The following is a 20,237-nucleotide window of genomic DNA, read 5'->3' as shown; positions in this document are numbered from 1 at the left end:
TTGCCCTTTCCCTGCGGCTGCTGTCGGGCCACAGAGAGCGTTTCTTCACACAACAGGTGTCACCTGTTGCCAGCCGTCAGGGGCCCGCGCTGGATTTCACTGACGCGGCGGATCAGGTTCTGACCAGGGTATTTAAAGTCAGACATGCTCCCTGTCCTGCCCCCCTACTTTGGGCCCTGCCCCTTGGCACCACCCTTCGGCCCACCTTCCTCTGGAGCCCAACCAGCTTTGGAGTTGGAGCGAAAGGTCATGTGTGTGTGCATGCGTACGCGCGCGCGCACACACACACCAAGGAAAAAAAGTGCAGATGTGTGCCCAATCTTCACTGTGGTTGGTATGTGCACAATGGGACGCACATATGGGGGTGAATGGATGATCAACACTGACCCCTCCTGGTTTTATGTGGAAAAGGACACCTTCATGGGGAATGCAAAAGCACAGGGCCGGGAAAGTGAGTGAAGCAGACAGAGGACAACGGGGTATTGTGGCATGCATGCACCTGTGTGCAAAAGGGAGAAATAAAATTGTGTGTTTGCTATAATAGATTTCTACAGGACGTATAGCCATATGTCTCAGAAAACATTTTGTATGAGCGTACGTTCAAATATCCGAGTGAAAAGGCCTGCAGATAACAAAAAGCACACTCTGCTTTTCTTAACACAAACCCTGGCCCAGTTCTTTCTTCCTCCCTCTGCATTTTAATGAGAAACTTGGTGATTTACAGCCTTAGGTGCCCTTCAGGGCAACATAGGTGTATTCTTCCCCTTCTGGTGTCTGTAGGGCAACATGAATGACTCCTGCAAGTTGGACATAGCAAGGAAGCAGATTTTGGCTGGACATTAGGGCATTAGAGGCACCTGGGCAGAGCTGTTTATCAGTGGTGCAGGCTGCCTCAGGCGGTGGTGGGCTCTTCTTCAGCTGAGGTATCGAAGCTGTTCCTGTGAAGGCTTCCTTGGTTACATCATTCCCGGTGGATTGTGCATTAAGCAAGGATGATCTCTAAGAACCCTTGCAGCCCTTTCAGGATTTTATGCATATCACATTCTGAGTGATACCCTCCAAGGACCGAGCTGTATGTGTGCGCCAGCCTCCCGATATTGCTGCATTTGGCAGTTGGACAGTACAGAGAAAGATGCCTCATGATTCAGAGCTGAAACACCCCATGTATGTCTGCTGAATTGGCTGCTCTTTCCCTTGCCCTTCTTTCCACGCAGGCCACTGCCGCGTCTCAGGTGAATGGCTCTGGATTCTTACACCTTGGCTGTGATATCCTCGGATCACTCCAAAACCAGACCCTGGTACGATTCCTTTGCTGGGAGCTGCATATGGTGTGGCTGGCTGGCTGGGTGGACGGGGTGAGCTCATAGGTCTTTCCCAGGCTCAGATTTCAGAGATTAATTCCAGGAGCAGCCGTGGACCTGACGCCACCGACAAAGATAGCACTTGTGGCCTGGGACAATGGGAAAGAGGCACGTCCCAGAGACAGCGAGGCCTGTGTGGAGAAGACACCAAAAAACATCTATTCTCCCAATCCCTACAACCTAGTGTTTCACACACACACACACACACACACACACACACACACACACACAATCAAAACCAGAAAAATATACACCTACGAGGAGTCCTGTAACCAAGACACTCTCCTCCTTGCACTCCTAATATCCTCCCATCCTGCAGCACTATGCAACTCCCCATTTATGTGTGTTCAAGACACATGCGACTGCGCATATGTCCATTGTCTCCTGAGACAGACAGATGCCAACTGGATTTTTTTTTTATGGGAGCTTCCCATCACATCAAAATATCTGTCCAATGTTTTTGTCACAAGTTAATAATTTTATTGCATTGGAGGAAAAACCACTACATAGCTTTTGCTATAAACAATATATGCTTTCCGCGTGGCTGAAAAGTAACAGCTAAGTTTGGGTCAGGGAGAAGCTTTGATCTCTCAGAGAAGTTTCCGGGCTTCTGGTCCTTGAGATCAGTGTCTGCCACCAGGTTCCGGCAGTGGGTACGAGGCTGCAACTGAAAGCCTGAGATGTCACAATGACCGTTGACCTACAGGACAATCCTGTATTCAGACAAGCAATAACTGGTTCGGATGATTCCACCCTTCCGAAATCAGTTTTAGGTTTCCGCCTGTCTACTGGCAAGAGTTTCCAGGGGTTCAGGAGCCATTTGATCATTGTAGTGGTGTGTGCTCTCCTTCTCATTGGCTGGGATCCAGCCCGTACACCGCCCTTTGGTTGGCTGGAAGAGATTCGCGCTCCAGCTCCCAGAGGAAACGCCGCAGGCGTGTGAGTTGGCGATGGAGGGTGTCGTCTGACACAGGCTCTGAGAGGCGCAAGCGGAAACCGTCACATGGAAGGATCAGGGGCGGGTGGTCTGTGAAACTCTCAAATATGTCACCTGCGGGAAGAAAAGGCATTTCTAAAACAACAGGTGTGCTCAAGCTGCTCTAGAGGCTGCTGCACCCAGAGGATTAACTGGAAATTTCAGTGCCCTGCATAGATTAAAAAATGTGAGGCCCACCCTGTCTGTCTCACACCCGTCTCCCCGCTCCCAGCTGCTCCCTGGGCAACTGCACCAGTAGCTCTACTCTAAATGACACATGGATCACACCCTCTGGATAAGAGGTAGGGACAGAAATTGCTGCAGTTTGTGTGATCGTTTGTGGTGAGGTGTGGAAATCAGGCAAGCAAATGCAAGAAGCATTTGTTGTTCTTGTCTTTTTAGTCCGCAAAAGATACATAATTAATGACGTGCCCCCTTCCCCTGGGCTTTCTGGTGTTCCCTTTGCACTGAAATGGTGTGGAATTGTATATTAACTATGTCATTAAAATTAAGGAAATTAAATTCAGCCATAGCAGACAGAGATGAAAAACATAATTTTTTGGCAGAAGCCAAACTGCAGCAGATACAGAACAGTGCTGATTGTCACAGATACCAGTCCAAATAAAAACAGCACTGCCTTCATACATTCCTAGTAAGGGACTATAGGAGAAACTGCTAATAACATGAGATGTGAAATGCTTTCAGTGTTCCAAATAGTTGAGCCCTGTGTGGTTCAAAAACAAAGCATCTCCTTGACTTACTATGTGCAATCTCATCTCTTTCGTTTTCAGGTGGGCTCCAGCATTCGGGAGACACTCGCCCAGGTCCCAGCTGGTAATTTGTGAGCACGTGCTGGAGCTGAGCCGGGGTCAGTGCCGGATAGTCATTTCTCATACGAGACCAGGATGTCTGTGTGCAGCAGGGAAAAGAGAGGTTAGCAATAAACCCTGGAAGAAAAAGACCCACCATTCTTCCTTAGCGGCTGTCATGACCATGACTGGCTAGCTCTTTCTCTATGCCAACCACAGCATTTACCTTAATAGGGGCAGAAACTAGACTTGATAAATCATGTGATAATTGACATATTAAAAGAATAACATTTCCTTATGAATGAAAAAATAGCCCTGAAGGAAGAAACAAACTTCCTTTGTATAGCCTTGAGCATGCAGGCACCATCTTAAAAGAGGCATCCCTTCCTACCTATGTGTAGGAGAGGAAGGAGCAGGGCTTTTCTTCAGCCAGAACTCTTCCCAGAACTAAGTTCCGCACCTCTCAGGTGGGCACCATAGCCATTCTAAGAGAAAGAGGGAGGTGTTCATGGTAAGTTTTGGCACCTCTTTTTCTAGAAAAACAGCACTGGGCAGGAGGATGCCTCTTCTAAGATGGCAGCTGCCACCTGCAGTTTTGACAAGCACACACATTTTTTAGAAAAATTAAGATGTTGACTGCTTAATGAGAAAAGCCTTCCTTTTCTCAGTCAAGAGATTTTAATTAAATTGATCTAAGCAGTTTATTGGCAAAACACTTTCCAAGTGTTAGCAGGAAGATACGGAAAGGCCACTTCATTGACACCATGCCTAGCTATATAAGGCACAACCGTTCACCCTATAGCTTTTACCCCTGTGACAGTGATAAACCAACTCAGTCCCAGACCGGAGTGGGCCCCAAGCAGATACAGGGTAGGAAGGTGCTTACAGAGCCAATGGATCCAGATTGGCTCATACAAACATGAATACGATTCTGCAACAAGATATCTGGGATTCTGCAACTTGCATATTTTATGCAAATTAGTATATCTGCATGTTGTTAAGGGTGGGGTTTACATGAAGTATTTGACATCTGCCAGATATAAGGAGGTATCAGCATCGTTCTGCCCGGACACAGATCTAGCGCCGAGGGCCTTCTGGCGGTTCCCTCGCTACGAGAAGCCAAGTTACAGGGAACCAGGCAGAGGGCCTTCTCGGTAGTGGCACCCACCCTGTGGAATGCCCTCCCACCAGAGGTCAAAGAGAATAACAATTACCAGACCTTTAGAAGGCATCTTAAGGCAGCCCTGTTTAGGGAAGCTTTTAATGTTTGATGGATTTCTGTATTTTAATGTTTTGTTGGAAGCCGCCCAGAGTGGCTGGGGGAACCCGGCCAGATGGGCGGGGTATAAATAAATAATAATAATAATAATAATAATTATTATTATTATTATTATTATTATTATTATTATTATTATAGCCAACACAATTGTACAAATGTCATGCTTCTGAGATGACTGCACACCCTCTTTTGCATCTATTTCCATAGGGACTAGATTTTTTTAAAAAAGGGAAAGTGAGAACCTCAAGGTACTGTTTTCTGAGCCCAACAGGAAAACCTGCATTGGTGTGGACTTGCATAAACCTGCACCTGTGCCCATTAAATCAGGCCTCCTTCTTGAACACAAAGCAAGGAGGGTGGGTGCTTCAAAATGTTGTTCATTTTTAATAGTCTCTCCAGCACACTCTCATCTTAAAGAAACAGACCATAAAAAGGGGGAGAAATGAAGCTTCCCTCTTCTGGCCTTCAGCCACCTCTTCCCAGATAAAAATGGCGACACCTAGTATTTGTGGTGTGTGCATGTGTCATTCTGATGCCCAAGAGTTGAGCCGCTGCCACCCTAACCCTCAAGCCCCAAGAAGGGGAAACAATCACCTGAAGCAAGCTGGTTTTGGGCACACACAATAAGTTGGCTGTGGTGCTGAGCTTGCGGAAGAATTCAGTTGCAATGTCCCCCAGGCCCACCCCTTGTAGCCAGTCCAGCACCAGGTCCAGGTTGGTTCGGATCTGCACCGCCTTGGCCCACTGGAATAAGGACTGGTGGGAACTGCCTGGAAAAAGGGGAAAGCATGTTAAGAACATAGAGCCTGGGTGATCTTCCACCTTCCTCGGCAAACCGTCTTGGGATCCCCCCCTGCCCATCCCCCTCTGTTCTGCAAATGCTGAATGAGGGAGCCACCGCCCCAAGCCAGCCTGCTTGTTTCCTGTCCTGCTTGGGGGCAGCCCTGAACTCTGGGACAGGCAGGAAACAGCCTGCTTCCACCAGAGACCAGGACAGAAAATAGGAGGAAACAGGAGAGGGAGGGGGGAGGGTTGTGAGGGGATTTGTTCTTCTCACTGGTCAGGAGCAACAAAGAGAGGTTTCAGGCATTCTCCCTGGGCATTTTTGCAATGTGAATAGGGAAACCTCTCCTGTTTGGAATGCTCACTCAAAATGTAACTTACAAGTGATTTATGCCTCACTGTGAAAACATTCTCAGATCCAGCACGTATTATAACTCACTGCCTCGATCTCCACACACCCTGTGTCTCACTGGATTGTTCTTGCTTCTCAGAAGACCCAAGAGTCCTAGTCTGTCGCACACTATCACTATTGTTCCGTTTAGCTCCTCCACACACTCAAGAATCACTTTCATACCACCTGTTTCACAGTGCATTCATCCTGATCTATGTGCAGGGAAGCTGTGACAATGTGAGGCTAGGCGGCATTAAGGCACAAGATGAGCCTGCTGGATCAGGCCAACAGACCCGTCTAGTCCAGCATCCTTTTCTCACAGTGGCCACCAGATGCCCGTAGTAAACCCACAAGCAGGACCTGTGCAAATGGGAGCGATGGGAGAGCATCCTCTAGCGCCCTGCTCATTCACAAAATGGGCTATTGAGCCTTTCTTCTATTTCCCACCCTGAGAAGCCAGGAGCTTATTCTAGGCTCACCTCTCTCCATGAGAGTGTTAAAGAGCGAGGCATTGGAGAAGAAAAAGAGATATCCAAAGGTCTGCGAGACAAGGTCTGGGTGAAGGTCACAGTCACGGGTCAACTCGAGCGTGGCCTGGTAGATGGCAAGGGTCCCCTGGATTCCCTCTGGCATGTTGCTGAGCTCCGGCACGTGGGACAGGTCAGCTGTGGCCGTGAAGGGGTTACTGTCTAGCAAGGCAGGAAGAGCCGAGTAGAGAGTCTGCTGGGTGAGGAAAGGGATAAGAAACACAGGCTACTACAAAGGGTGGGTGGGAAGAGAAGGGGAGGCGGGGCGGGGGCTTTATCGTTGAGAGTTTGCTCACCCACCTTAGTGAGGTAGTACACAGACTGCTGAAATGTGGACATGATGACTTCGTCCAAGACCGCCATTGCCTCATCACACGTCTCCAGGTCACTGGAGAGCAATGCATTGTGGGAAGCTCCTGCAGAGATGGGGCAAGAGAGCAAGTCTCAGGGTGTAGTTACATCACAGGAAAGCAAACTGGTTGCGCAGTCATTTGCTCTGCAATGGGAACTGTAGCACTGTAGTGCATCTTTACTGCAGCTTTCTCAGCATCCTCCTTAAACTGTAATTCCCAGGATTCTCTGGGGGAGGCCTTGCCTGGCAAACTGGCATAATGCCTTATTCATCTGGTAACAGTGTATAGAGGGTCTTGAGAGTTATGTGATACGTCCCTCACATAAGGCTCCACAACAAAGCTTATGCAGAGGTTGGGCTATGTCCTGTCTTTACTGAGCATTTGTTTTGATTGGTTTGTGGGGAGATTTTGCGACAATGAGCATTCATCCTGATTTGTTTGTGGGGGTTTCCACATCTTCCCACTAATTATTTGTTCCTCCCATACTTTTTAATGCATGTCCCTGTCACTTTAATAACTGTGAAAAATTTGTTCAATGGGCATTCCTTGTGCTAGCACGACAAGAGTGCTTCAGTCCATCTGAATTGTGCAAACCTAAATTTCCTGTTACATGCTTGAATCTCTCCAGCAAAATACTGACCGTCTGGAGGCACCCACAGAAACTATAAGCTCCCTTGCTTATGGGACCCTTCCCCTTTCTGGAAAACCCAAACAGCCCTCAGTCATCAAGTTCTGACCCTCAGGGTCTTCCTTTATCTGTCTCTTCTTGGCCCTCTATTCTGATGTACGTCCTAGAGAACCCTGGTATCCTCACCAACAGCTACCCTTCCATTCTCCTCTCACCCCAGGGAATATTCAGGATTCTTGGCTCACCCTCCAAGTCCAGGTCCTTCTCAATGTCCAGGACTCTTTTCTGCACTAGGCTGAGCAACTCCATCGCGTTGGCCATCCAGAGCATCAGGGGGCGCAAGTCGGCAGCCACTTCCTCGATGCTGAGATTTCCCGATTCTCCTTTGTCCTGCTGGCTGCAGGGATCAGACAGCGCAAGGGGGATTAGCACACTGCCAAATGACAGGAGGGTGCTCTCACCTGCTGCCCAGAGGCAGCTGACTCTTGGCTGGGGCATTAAAACAACAGCTGGGCTGACTACTTGGAATTCAATCCATTCCACAAATTTTCAGAGTTCACACCGAGTTCAGGATTTCTTGACATATGTGAACTTTGCTTCAAAGGGACTTAGGTCTTCATTACTTGTGGATTTGCCTTCCACATTTGCAATGTTGCTATTGTACTGGCTATATTATTAAGGAGGGCTTACTAATATGTTGTTACCTATGGACCTTTCTGGATGCATTACAGTTGTTACTCATTTCTGCAGTGAGTACAAATTGCCTTCCCACAAGTAAACTACCACAATGGAGATGTTGCATTTTCACAGCACCCTTGACTGAATTATCTTTTTTGCATCACAGAAAATGCAGTTTGTACCCAATTACAGTCTGCTTCTTCCTCTCCAGCAGTGGAGCATACATGCACCGTTTGTTTTAATGGTGAAAATAATACTGATATTCTCCTTCAGAAAATCTACCTTCTCCTGCCATCCCATATCAGTTATGCTCCCCCCCCCATCAAGTTATCATGCTATTGATTTTGAAATGGTATTTGCAGAAAGATCTATCATACAAAGGCCAAAATTAAAGTTTTTTCATAGAAGTGGATGGAAGGAGCTGACACATGCAAATATATTGGGAGGTAGTAACTTATACAAGAGTAGGAAGTGTTAAAGCTGCAGAAGGTTGGAAGGAACTAAACCAGGGAAGGGGGAGTCTGTGGCCTTCTAGATCAGAGTCCTTCAACCTGGATCCCTGGATGTTGTCAGGCTACAATCATCTTGTCAGCTTAGTTTAGGCAATTGCCACCTTAGCCTTAAGCAATTGTCAGGGATGATAAGAGCTGTAGTCTAACAACATCTGGGGACCCAGGGTTGAACAGCACTGCTCTAGATGTTTGGACTCCAAATCCCCAGCTTGCAGGGCCAATAATCAGGGACAATGGGAGCATCTTGTTCAGTTCCCTCATCCCTGAACTAAACAATACACAAGGATGTCTTCACCTGCAAGATAATTTGTCATGCATCACACAATATTTCTTCAGTTGCTAGTCACCTGATATTTGTCTCTTTATGTCAAAAGTAACTTCTTCACTAGACCACTACATCAAATAAAGTGGAGCAAACTGAAGCTTAGAAAGTCTGTAGCTCCCTCAGAGACAGTGATGCCTCTACAGCAAACAGCACAATGGGCATTTTCAATTTAACACCGGGAGTCCAAGGACATCACTCTACCCCTGCACCTTTATGGTGAAATCCCCAAGTCGCTGGCATCAACCCCAACCCAATTTAATACCAGAATGTATCCATGAGGACTGCATTCAGACATGGCAACCTCAAGAATTCATCCTAGGAAACAATTTAACAGTTTGACAAAAACTAAGATAAACTGCTCAGATTCTAAGTATAGCACCTCCCAAACATCTTGCGAGATGCGTAACAACACCTTCCGGAAGCCAAATATGAGACATACTTTAGCTCTTACTTACTTTTCCGGCTGTCTATCTCCAATCTCTTTTATCTTCTCCTGAGAAGGATATGAAAAAATAAAATGAATTATGGAGGTTTGGAACCCAACACAGAGTAGCCTCGAGCCCTTTCCATGCCTGAAAGCCGAAGGGAAAGAAGTCCATGGAAAACAGGTACTGAAGGAACTGATGGGGAAAATCTATTTCCTTTCATTGCATTTACAACTTCCTCTTAGGAACTCAGAGTTTCCTACATGCTCTCTCATACCAGCTCCAATTCTGCTTAGCTAGAACTACTTTAGTTGCCTTCAGGGAGAACTTAAGGGCTAGAAGGATCCATGTTTTTTACAAATGCTGGATTCCTTCCATGCCATGTCTTATTATCAACTCCATCTTACAGCTACATACACAGACCTACAAAAAGGGCATCAGAACTGGATATGGAGGTGGAGGGAATACAAGGGAAGGACGTCAAAGCGGCCCAAAGGTCATGAACTGAACTGCGAGTCACTTACCCAAACAGCCTCCTTGACCAGCTGAGCAATTCTGGCTATCAACCTGGGGAGGTGTCCTGGCTCCAGCTCCCGGGCAGCATGTTCCAGGCAGAGCCCAAAGAGGAAGGCAGGGCCCAACCTGCAGTTTGGCACCTCCTGCAGCCTCACAACCTCGGCCAAGAGTGCCTCTTGCTCCTGGGGCCGGTAGCGCAGCTGAGGTTCTCGGCTCTTGAGGTAGGCCCGGAAAGCTTCCTGGCGCTCCTGCAGGGAACGGCCGCAGGCCTGGCACGCCAAGGCCCCTACCAACCCTGGGGACACCCAGGCCTTGGGCAGCCAGGCCGGCGGCGCAGCTGCAGCTCGTGGGTCCTTGTACATGAATAGGAAGTGCTGCCCCATTCCCAGCAAGTCCCCGGGAGCCAGCTCGACCTGGCGATGGAGTGGGGCACCGTTGTGGGTTATCAACGCTCCCCGGAAGGGCCGCACCATGGCTGAGCCCCGGGGCTGGCTGGGGTCTGCGGGGGGCACCGAAGACACAACACAGCAGTGGCGCGGGAGGATGTCTGGGGCGCTCAGGAACGTGTCCACATAGTTGGAGTGGTCCGGAGCCGGGCAGCGCTCAGGGCGGCCAAAAATGTGTCGGCGGCGTGTCATCACGTGGATTACAAACTCCTGTTGGTGAAAGAGAGAGAAGGGAATAGAGCAACACAGGAAGAAAAGATCAGCCACAGTGGTTGCTATTCCTGCTAGTGGCCCTGAGTTACCCCAAGCGCATGTGGGGCACTCGGCTGAAGCATTGACCCTTTAGGCCAGGGGTGGGAAACCTTTTCAGTCCCTTCAGTCCCTTCCTTAAGGGTGGGCCCACACCAGTGGTGGGTGGAGCCAGAGGCAAAAGGGATGGAGCAACAGATGCAACAGAAACAAATGAAGATGAGGCTTTGGAGGGGTAAGAGATCCTCTGGTTGCTCAAATAGTCACAGGTCAGTTGTAGTGTGGCTGGTGCAACAATTAAAAGATCCACTGTGGGCTCATTCACACTTCCAGGTCTGTGCCTGAGCAGGTTTTATTTTGCCCCATAGCTTTCCCCAGAAAAACCTGCATTTTACCACTGAACCCACAGAAAACCCACTTGATGTTTGCTCCAATTCAGCCGTAAAATGGGGGGTCCCCCCAGGGAAAACAGCAGAAGTGGGGGAAATGCTTGGACACAGACCTGGAAATCCCAGTCCTGTGCCTAGAAACTCAGCACAAAAGGAAGTGTGGATGAGCCCTAAGTCACCACAACAGAGGTTTTTATACTGGTGGCTCAGATGTGGCTCACTTGGAAGGAGGGGGCTTCCCACCCACTCCCATGTAAATGTATGGGAAATCACCCTCCCTTTTCTCTAAGAGGTTGCCTGAACTAAACTTGAAGAAAGTCAGTGGATCATCTTGACTTCACTCAGGCTTAGGTTACACCTGAATCTGAATGAGGTGGTAGGCTGCAATGAGAGCATTCTGGGCTGTACCGTTTTTAGACCGCATCAGAATGTGTGTGTGTTTGCCTTTCCCTGTGGCCTGACACTGAAGTGTCCTGCTTGGGTCATTCATTCCTGTTTGCTCCACAGGCCTCAATGTAGAAGAGTCTGTCAATTTCAGTTTCTCCCAGTTTCTTTTTCTTTTCTTTCTTTCTTTTTTTGCTTTACACATTTCTGCAGTAGTTTGTGATTTCTTTTTTTTAAAAGCCTTCACAAAAATTGTCAACATATGAGTGCATGTTTCTCCAAATATGCACAGTTTCCCTATGCAATTTCCCGTGAGATACACAGTTTCACCAGAATTTTTGCCAAATATAATGCTTATTTATTTATTTATTTATTTATTTATTTATTTATTTATTTATTACTAATACACACTTTTTTAATACTTTCCCTTTATAGACACATGCTTGTACACATTATTTGGCTAAAGAACTGCATCACAAAATTCAGACAAGTGCAAATTTTGAAGGATAGCTGTGTTTCAGTTTGCACGTGGTTTCAGAAAGTGTGAATCTGTTAAGTCTGCATCCAGATCCAAAGTGGATTGAATTTCTTCCCTACCCCTAGGCAGATCCCTCTTTATTTAATTTTGCTCTCTTTTCCTGGCAATATGGGATAATAGAGAGGGGAAGAGTGGCTGACAGGGGTGGGGGTGAGGGCAAACAACCTTCCTTCAGCAGAAGTTTCTAGTATTTTCCAACTCTATGTTGACATGGAACCTGAAGGACACTGAACCCCACAGTCACCCAGCTTCATCAAAACCATAGAGTTTGAAAAGACGAGAGCTGCCCCAATCTTCCAAGCAGGAAAGTGGACCTACCTGCTTTTCATTGTAGCCCAACAACTGTAGGAAATAGGGGTGCTCTGTTGGTGGTTGTATGAGGCACTGTGAGAGCTGCTCCAAGTTGGCCACATCCATGGCCTCTGCTTCAGATGCTGGGGGAGACGCTGTGCCCTCGGCCCCCTCCGCTGCCTTCAGTCGTGACTCCTCAGCCAGACCCGCTTCCTGTGGTTCCCCAACCGCCATGCTCAGCACTCCTTTGCGGTCCCTGCGGCGTTTTGTGCTGAGATTCATCTCACTGATGCTGCGGCGGAGGGAAAGGTTGTCCGCCCTCTCTTTGGGGGCCACATGGCCTCCTGAAGCAGCCCGAGAGCGACGAGATTGTTGCCGACGGGCCTGGGAGATACCTACAAGAGGCAGGGAGAGAAGGCAGGTAAATCTAATCTATGTGTATAGTCAAGCAAAATAAAAGCAATACCCTTACCTAACCAATATATTTTGAAAAATCTCCCAAGTTGGGGGCCTTATGGAAGGGAAGGAGTACTGGGAAATATCCAAGCAGTTTGGGGAAAAAATAATTTTGTCACACTTCCCCTTTGATATCTTTGTATACAAGGAGCTGGAATTCTGTCTCCCATTCAATTAGTTAAGGACTTTTGCTTCATTTACATGTATGGAATGTGCGAAAGGTGACCACATTAGTCTGTTTCCCCTTGCAGCTGCCTGTGTGTCCACATTCCAATATAAAGAAAATTGTTCTTGTAAAAAAGGTAACGTGTGAGTACTTAGGAATCCAATGTATCCAATGTATGTTTGTTTATTGGAAAATCATAAATAAAACTTAAAGAGAGAGAGAGAGAGAGAGAGAGAGAGAGAGAGAGAGAGAGAGAGAGAGAGAGAGAGAGAGAGCACTCTTACTTAGCCCTCAAGATCTGGTACTCAGAGAGGTATAATGCTCTTGAATATACTTTCAGCTGTCAGCACTAATGGCCATTAATTAATCTGTCCCCCATGCACTGGCCTCAGCCTTTTTAGAAGCCCTCCAGATGTTTTGGACTACAATTCCCATCTTCCCCGACCACTGGTCCTGTTAGCTAGGGATCATGGGAGTTGTAGGCCAAAACATCTGGAGGGCAGCAGTTTGGGGATGCCTGAACTAAACTAAAGACCATCACCACATCATATTGTGGCAAAACAAATTCCACATGCTAATTAAGCACTTGACAATGCAGTTGCTTAGCCTCTTTGCAGCAGCATAGCTTTTTTATCTCTTCCTGACAAATCATAAGTTCTAGAAACCTAACTGGATGGTAAATGAAATGAAAGGCAAGCTTCTAAAGAACTTGAAAACACCATGAAACCCTAGAGCAGAAATTGAGACCTAGGACCCAGAAGAGCATCTATTGACAGTTCCCTGGAAGCCTCACCCACTGCCAACAACCCTGCACATACCAGACCCATCGCCATCTTCGCTTTCTGCCATCCTCTCCACATCACATCGCCGGCGGATCTCAAAACGGCGTGTGCAACCGGTCTTGGGCTTCCACACATCCTGCAGCACGAGCGGGCGTTCAGAATCGCCTACTGCACGAAGATACTGGGCCTGCCAGGAGCCATCTGTGCTGTGGATGTTGCCGACCACGTCGCATAAGACATACGCATCTTCGGCATTGGCCTGTGCCACGCCATAGCGCTCAAGCGCCTCCTGCACCAGCTGCCGGGCAGTGGAGCGCGCTGTGGCCAACACACTCTTGTAGTTGGCACCTGTGGAGATGTCGCCTCCATAGATTTTCAGGATCCCTGGCACTTCTCCTTGAGACGGGGGCTCAGCTCGGTCTTCGGGCAGTGGGTCAATGAGATCGGCCAGTTTCTTCTCACTGGCCCAGCGACCTCTGCCCCCGCTGGTGGGCACTCCAGCCCCACCCCGCTGGAAGAGTGTTGAAAGCCTCTTGTGTCGACTGGCCTTATTCTTGGTGGCCGGGCGCATCTCCACAGGCTCACTGCCACGGCTGGCTGTATCCGAGGATGTCGATCTGTGAAGAGGATAGACAGACTCAAAGAGACAGCAAGGGTGGCACCACAATGACAGGATGATGCAGCGGCCAAGCTGCTGGGTTCAGAGGTGGGAGATCTACCGCAACAAGCTTGCTCTGCCTCAAAGCTTGTTGGGCAAGTCATAAGAATATAAGAAGGGCCTGCTGGATCAAGCCAGTGGCTCTTCAAGTCCAGCATCCTGTTCTCACAGTAGCCACCCAGACACCTATGAGAAACCCCAAAGCAGGACCCAAGTACAAGAGCACTCTCCCCTCCACCCCCTTGGTTTCCAGCAAAGTCATCTCTCCCCTTAAACAAGTCACCTTCTCTCTGGCACTTAGTCAGAAATTTTATGGACAGGCAGCCTTGGAGGACGGCAGGAAAGTTTCACAAGGATAAGATGAGTTAAATTATGATGCAGCCTGCTCAAGTAGAATCATAAATAGTGATCATAAATAGTGCCCTCCCCTACTGTGTCACTGCAAGGCTAGGAGGGAACATTTCAGTAATTTGGCAAAAAGGAGCCAAGTATAGGGCAAACTTACTAGAGGGTTAGTACTCAAGGTTGCTGGTACATGCCCTCCCCCCCCCCCAATTTACTCACCAGCTTCATGATGACATCATGCATTAGTTGTCATCATGAAGCCAAATAAGAGTGAGGGCAATTCTTCCTGCCCTCACTTTGGAGTTTGGTGGGTTAAAGAAAAATGGTGCCCACCAGCAGCTGAAATTTCTGCAGGTGTGATCACTGCTGCTGCCAGGATCAGGAAATGGCTGATGCCAAAACAAAGGTGAAGGGGGACAGTTTAGCAATACTTAGGCTTGCCATATTTCAAAAAGTTAAATTCCTGACACCCGCAAACTTGATAAGTTTTCTTTTCTTTTCTTTTTTTTAAAGAAACCCACCAAAATTGATTTTAAGCTTTTTGAGCTATTTCTGCTCCTGCCATACATACGATTCGGCAAAATTCTCATGATGGCACTTTTACACCTGAAAACCAGGATATGTCAGGAATTTTCCTGATGTAAGGCAAGCTTCACTTCTGAGTAAAAAACTTATGAGAAGTTCTTGCTCAATTCTGATTGCAAATTAGTTTTTGTCTGCTTTGCTCATTTTACCCAAGCCCCAGAGAATGTTCGTTCATTGCAGTCCCCATTTCATTAGCACAGATCACACATTTGTGTTCTGCTGTGTGCTTTGTCTACTAAAATATTCCATACGATTTCTGAATGGATTAACTTTGAATCCCCCTGTAACGTAGCCCTGGCACATGATGCTTCTCTGAATGCTGCACAACTGGGCAAAGGCTACAGTGCATGTACACAGCTTAGTCTGAGGTGAGAGCCAGTGGTGGCATGGAATGCACAGCTGCTAATTGCCAATTACTGTTAGGGATTGCAATTATGCAAATAGATGTGAGAACTGGATTGGACTGGTGTCAGAAAGGCACAGAAGTCCACATACACAGACCACCCTGCTGTAGTTTTCTTCTCTGAATTATTGAGAGGTGATTTCTCATGGATGGACCAGTCCCAGGGCTGTGAATCTTCTTAACAGTTGCACTATTTTCATGGTGCCTCTTTTGCCTGATCGAGTAAGTGTTTTAGGCAGACCGACAAGCAACAGAACGACCTATGTACCAACAGTGAACTCATTCTTCAGGTACCTATTCATATATAGCCAAAATGGCACCATCCGTGTTGGAGGAGGAGGCACCAGCAGGCTTGTGGAATCCTTAAGGTTTGCAAAAATACAAAGAAATCTTAATTGAAAAACCCCTAAAAAGAGGGGGACAGGGACAAGGACAGGGGAGCAAAACAACAAGACAGTGATCAGTCTAGCTGGACCCCAAAAGGCAGTCACTTACTTGACAGACCCTACACTAGGCCACCTGCGTCCCAGCTTGGCAAAATGTTTCTTTGGGGAGTTGATCCAAAGGCCAACAGGAAAGTGAAGCTTCCCAAAGCGGGGGCTCCCGTCTTTTCGCTCATCCGAGAACATGGTCACAGGGACCTAGAGCCTTTGACAGGTGAATATGCGCACGGAGAGGGGGGGGGAGAGAGAGAGAGAGAAAGAGGCGTAAAATTATTTATTTATTTTATTTTATTTATTTATTTATTTATACCCCACCCATCTGGTTTCCCCCGCCCCTCTGGGCAGCTTCCAACAAATACCAAAATACATTAAAATATCACAGATTAAAAACTTGCCTAAACAGGGCTGCCTTTAGGTGTTTTCTAAATGTCAGGTAGTTATTTATCTCCTTGACCTCCGATACGAGGGCGTTCCACAGGGCGGGCGCCACTACCGAGAAGGCCCTCTGCTTGGTTCCCTGTAGCTTTGCTTCTCGCAGTGAGGGAACTGCCAGAAGGCCCTCGGCGCTGGATCTCAGTGTCCGGGCTGAACAATGGGAGTGGAGACGCTCCTTCAGGTATATAGGACCGAGGCCGTTTAGGGCTTTAAAGGTCAGCACCAACACTTTGAATTGTGCTCGGAAACGTACTGGGAACCAATGTAGGTCTCTTAGGACCGGTGTTATGTGGTCTCGGCGGCCGCTCCCAGTCACCAGTCTAGCTGCCGCATTCTGGATTGATTGCAGTTTCCGGGTCACCTTCAAAGGTAGCCCCACGTAAAATAAGCAGACCCGTGCATCCTGTCCATCTACATTTGTCACAAGAAACAGCTGAACATTTCAGCTTTGATTGATTGTACTTTCTTTAAAAACACACAGGCAACCCCAAACAGCATGCTTCTTCTAGGCTTTATTTCCAAGTGCCCTGAATCTGGGGAGAGGAGAACAAAATTTCTATGCACCACCACTGAGCCAAAGGAGGAGATGACAGCATGGCCCATCAGAGATCTGCAATATGGAATTTCAACTGGCCAGAGCAGATCACATGATGAGGTCCAACACCTATAAAAGCTTCCATTCAGGTTGGTTCTTTGGTTTGAGCAAGAAGCTTGGTGGTGGTCCTGTGCCACAGACTTCCTCTTTCTCTACCTTTCTCTTACCTGGCCACACCAAGCCTTGTTTTGACTTGCTCCATGGATATCATTAAGGCCTGCCAGGCCATATATTGTAGAATCCTAGAATTGTAGAGTTGGAAGGGACCACAAGGGTCATCTAGTCCAACCCGCTGCAATGCAGGAATGTTTTGCCCAATATTGGTCTCAAACCCAAAACCCTGGGGTTAAAAGTCTCATGCTCTACCAAGTGAACTATTTTTGAGGAGAGAGAGGCAGGGGGCAGGGAATAGTTTTAGAGCAGCCAAAATTTAAACACAGTTAGCCTAAAATTATATAAGAGTGAAATCTGATCCCTGGCCAATGGAACCTTGGGGCAACTGCCACATTCACAGCCCTGTAGTGCATGTCAGCTGAGGCAGAAGGTGGGGAGCCGGCAAGGACCTTGCTTCCCAAGCAAGGCGGAGAGCTTTAAAAGCTATTTTTGCATTGAGTTTTCCCAATCTAAGAAGAGGTTTTAAGATTTCCACCTTGCTTGCATTTCATTTGTGGGATTTCAGCAAGTCAAATACACTTAAGATGCAATCATACTGTATAATTTTCTTTTATTTTAATGTTATACTTTTGATTGGCGGTTTTCTCATGGCACTGTGATTAATTTCCCAGAGAACACACTCTGCTCCCTTTGCTTCATGGGGAGAGCTGCCTGGTGGAGTTCAAGCCCAGATCAAAGTGGCAGCAGAGGCACCAGGCCTGTACTTCCACCCTGACCACGAGGGGTGAGTCAGAGGCCCTGAATCGAACAGTTACGTCAACAGGAAAAGCAGGAAAAATGAATTGAGGGGTTAGGATAGCTTGAAGCCACACCTCACAAAGGTACCCTCTAAGCTACTGGGTTGTTAGGAGATGGGACACAATGAAGGAAAGCAATAAACACATCAACTCATAGCTCATTCCCGCCCTACCTCCATCATAATCAGTAGGTTCCTCTCCAAAATACTGAGTCCTAATTCTTTAACCCTCTAGAATTCTGGTCTCCCCATAAGAAAACCCATGAGTTCTGGCTCTCATCACCTCTAACTGTAACCAGGGACAACACAAACCCTTCTTTGGTGCCAGAGGGAGAAAACCTAAATGGTGCTCCACTCCTCCACTCCCACCCCGTCTATCCAACATCTGCTGCTTTATAAAGGTACATCTAAATCTGCCCCTCCAATCAGAATGCTTCACCCTGCCTAACGTTAGGGCCGGAGCAGACTGTAAACTTGCACATCTCGCAGAGAACCGAAGCGTCTTAAGTTCTGTATCTTTTCTCCACACTATCAGGAGCTTTCTAGAGGCAGAAAGAAAGAGAAGGCAGGAGGGCCTGAACACTTTATATACTGAAATAGAATCTATCAAGCAGGTAAATCAGAAGCAAGGAGCCAGGTCTCCTGGGTTCCCTGAGAGGAAGTTTTGGGCGTAAGAAGGACGGCCAAAGACCATCTTTGGGTTCTCTTTGCATGAGATTCAATGGGCAGAGGAGGAAACGGGTTCAGCACACATTTTCCCACCTGTTTAATGTCCCTCCCCAGTTTTGAATTCTGTAGCTTTGCCGCATGTTTACCTGTTCCACAGGGTGTCCCCAGGTGCTGCAGTCTCCCACTGTCACCCACTCTCACGCATCCAGCAGGCCAGGCTGCATCTCCCACTGGGGTATGATGGCCACTCTCAGCTCTGGCGTTCCTGAGTGTGCTGTGTGCAACTTAAGTCCAGCGATGACTGCGCACGGATTTCCCGTGCCTCTGGTCATTCACACACAGGAGGTGGGGCAGGAAAGAGAGGTGGGGGGGGGAGGAAACTGACTAGGAAGCAGGGCCTCTCCCAAGAACCGGGGAGGGCGCAGGAGCAGGGAGTGGGGCAGACAGGCTAATAAGACATCTGAACTAGCAAGAGCAGGAAGCCCCAGGCAGTTCAACAGAGGTGGGGAGGGGATAGATTTAGAAAATCAGAAGTTGGGGTGTGCGGTTTTTGACATTTGATGGCTTTGCTGTCATCAGTGAGGCCTACAGGCAGAGTCATTTGGCCTTGAGGAAAGCTATGTGAAAAGCCTGCATAGTTTGGCTCCTCAGAGCTGGTTGTATCCCTCCACTACCATGTGCAGGATTCAGCTTTGTGGCATGCTGCTAAGGTTGCCAACATTTTAACCAGCCACTGTAGTTGTGCCTATGCTATGAAGATATGGGCAGATTGGCAAGATTCTCAAAGCGATTTACAAAAACTGTAAAACTGAATGCAATAAATGCAATAGTAAAGATCAAAATAGGGTAGATACCTTGGGAAACAGCCTTAGGGACAGCCTAGTGAAGCCTTCCCTAACCTGCTGCCTTCCAGATGTTTTGAACTACCACTCCCATGATGGCTAGTGTGTATAGGAGGAGTTGGGAAGGCCCTCCATATGTTGTTGGACTCTGATTTCCGTCAGGCCCAGCCAACATGGCCAAAGGATGGGTATTATGGGAGTCATAGAAATCAGGAGCCATATGCTCCACTTAGATCCCCACTGTTCAGGAAAAGCAAAACTAATTGCAAGCTAAGGAAAAACAGTGTGTTGTCTGCACTCAGTCCGTATGCATGCTATCATAGGTGTGTGAATGTTGGGGGCAGTATTCTTGGCTCAGGTATGGCATATGGGTGGGAGAATTTGGCACAGTATTTGGCAGGGGCAAGGGCATCGTAGCTTCATGAGTGCTGCCAACCCTCTGGATGCTGCACGTACGTAAATATATTTCCCACACCTGTTTCCTTAGTCATTATTCTGGGCGGAGATTTGCTTCCCCTTTGCCACACTCCCCTTCATATGCACTTTCACCCACCCGCCTCGGGTGTGTGTAACTTTCCCCGACCCCAATCCTTTTTTTCAGCTGGGACTTGGGGTGTGTGCTTGCACAGTACATGAGCCTACATTTCCCCTACACCCTTTTCCCTGGTCCTGTAGGCTTGGGTGTGGGCCAGGGAGTGGGTGTTTATGACCTGACTTCACACCTTTCATTTGTTTCCAGTGTATGTTGGGTGTGCCTTTAGAATGTGCTCGCAGGACCTTGGCTTCGGGCAAATTGCTGATCTAGGTAATCTTTGAGTCACTCTGAGCTCCATGATCTTGTGATTCTTCAAGCCTCTTGTGTCCCACATGGTCAGATGACAAGAAGTACTGACCAGTTTTCTTATATTCTTCTTCTTTAAAAGACACAGCAGTGGGTGGGTGGAATTTAGACAATGACCATGTCACTGGAGGGGGATTTAATCCTAATACTTTCTTACTAGATCTGCTCCCCACCCACCAAATTAAAAGCACCTCCATCTCTCTGAAGCTGTTGTTTGACCTGTTAGGGAAAACTTACCTGTACGGAT

General features: G+C 47.7%; 1 protein-coding gene across 2 annotated transcripts; it reads right to left on the bottom strand.

Moving 5' to 3' along the window:
- Nucleotides 1–1,818: 1,818 nt before the first annotated feature.
- On the bottom strand, nucleotides 1,819–18,610 carry RASIP1 (Ras interacting protein 1). Of its 2 annotated transcripts, XM_035136565.3 has the most exons (12): nucleotides 18,454–18,610; nucleotides 15,751–15,903; nucleotides 13,301–13,881; nucleotides 11,888–12,255; nucleotides 9,572–10,219; nucleotides 9,078–9,115; nucleotides 7,353–7,504; nucleotides 6,427–6,542; nucleotides 6,079–6,319; nucleotides 5,020–5,195; nucleotides 3,099–3,246; nucleotides 1,819–2,412 (listed from the first exon to the last, which is right to left on the bottom strand). In XM_035136565.3, exons 2-12 carry the CDS (start codon nucleotides 15,882–15,884, stop codon nucleotides 2,213–2,215), a joined length of 2,802 nt encoding a protein of 933 aa, XP_034992456.3. In that variant the 5' UTR covers nucleotides 15,885–15,903; nucleotides 18,454–18,610; the 3' UTR covers nucleotides 1,819–2,212. The 2 variants fall into 2 exon arrangements, with proteins under 2 accessions (XP_034992456.3, XP_088512301.1); XM_088656175.1 differs by lacking the exon at nucleotides 15,751–15,903 and having other exon boundaries at nucleotides 18,454–18,560.
- Between the last annotated feature and the right edge of the window lie 1,627 nt (nucleotides 18,611–20,237).

Source organism: Zootoca vivipara, chromosome 12 (genome assembly GCF_965207765.1).
Source record: "Zootoca vivipara chromosome 12, rZooViv2.hap1.1, whole genome shotgun sequence".
NCBI lineage: Eukaryota > Metazoa > Chordata > Lepidosauria > Squamata > Lacertidae > Zootoca > Zootoca vivipara.
Note: the sequence above shows the minus strand (reverse complement) of the source record. Positions and strands in the feature narration are given on the sequence as shown.

Excerpts from the sequence above, each read along its gene's own strand:
- RASIP1 (XM_035136565.3), bottom strand. The coding sequence starts at position 15,884 with ATGTTCTCGGATGAGCGAAAAGACGGGAGCCCCCGCTTTGGGAAGCTT. Across the intron at positions 12,256-13,300 it reads CGAAGATGGCGATGGGTCTG|GTATCTCCCAGGCCCGTCGG; the intron begins GTATGTGCAGGG and ends TGCCTCTTGTAG. Across the intron at positions 3,247-5,019 it reads CCAAAACCAGCTTGCTTCAG|ACATCCTGGTCTCGTATGAG; the intron begins GTGATTGTTTCC and ends TGCTGCACACAG.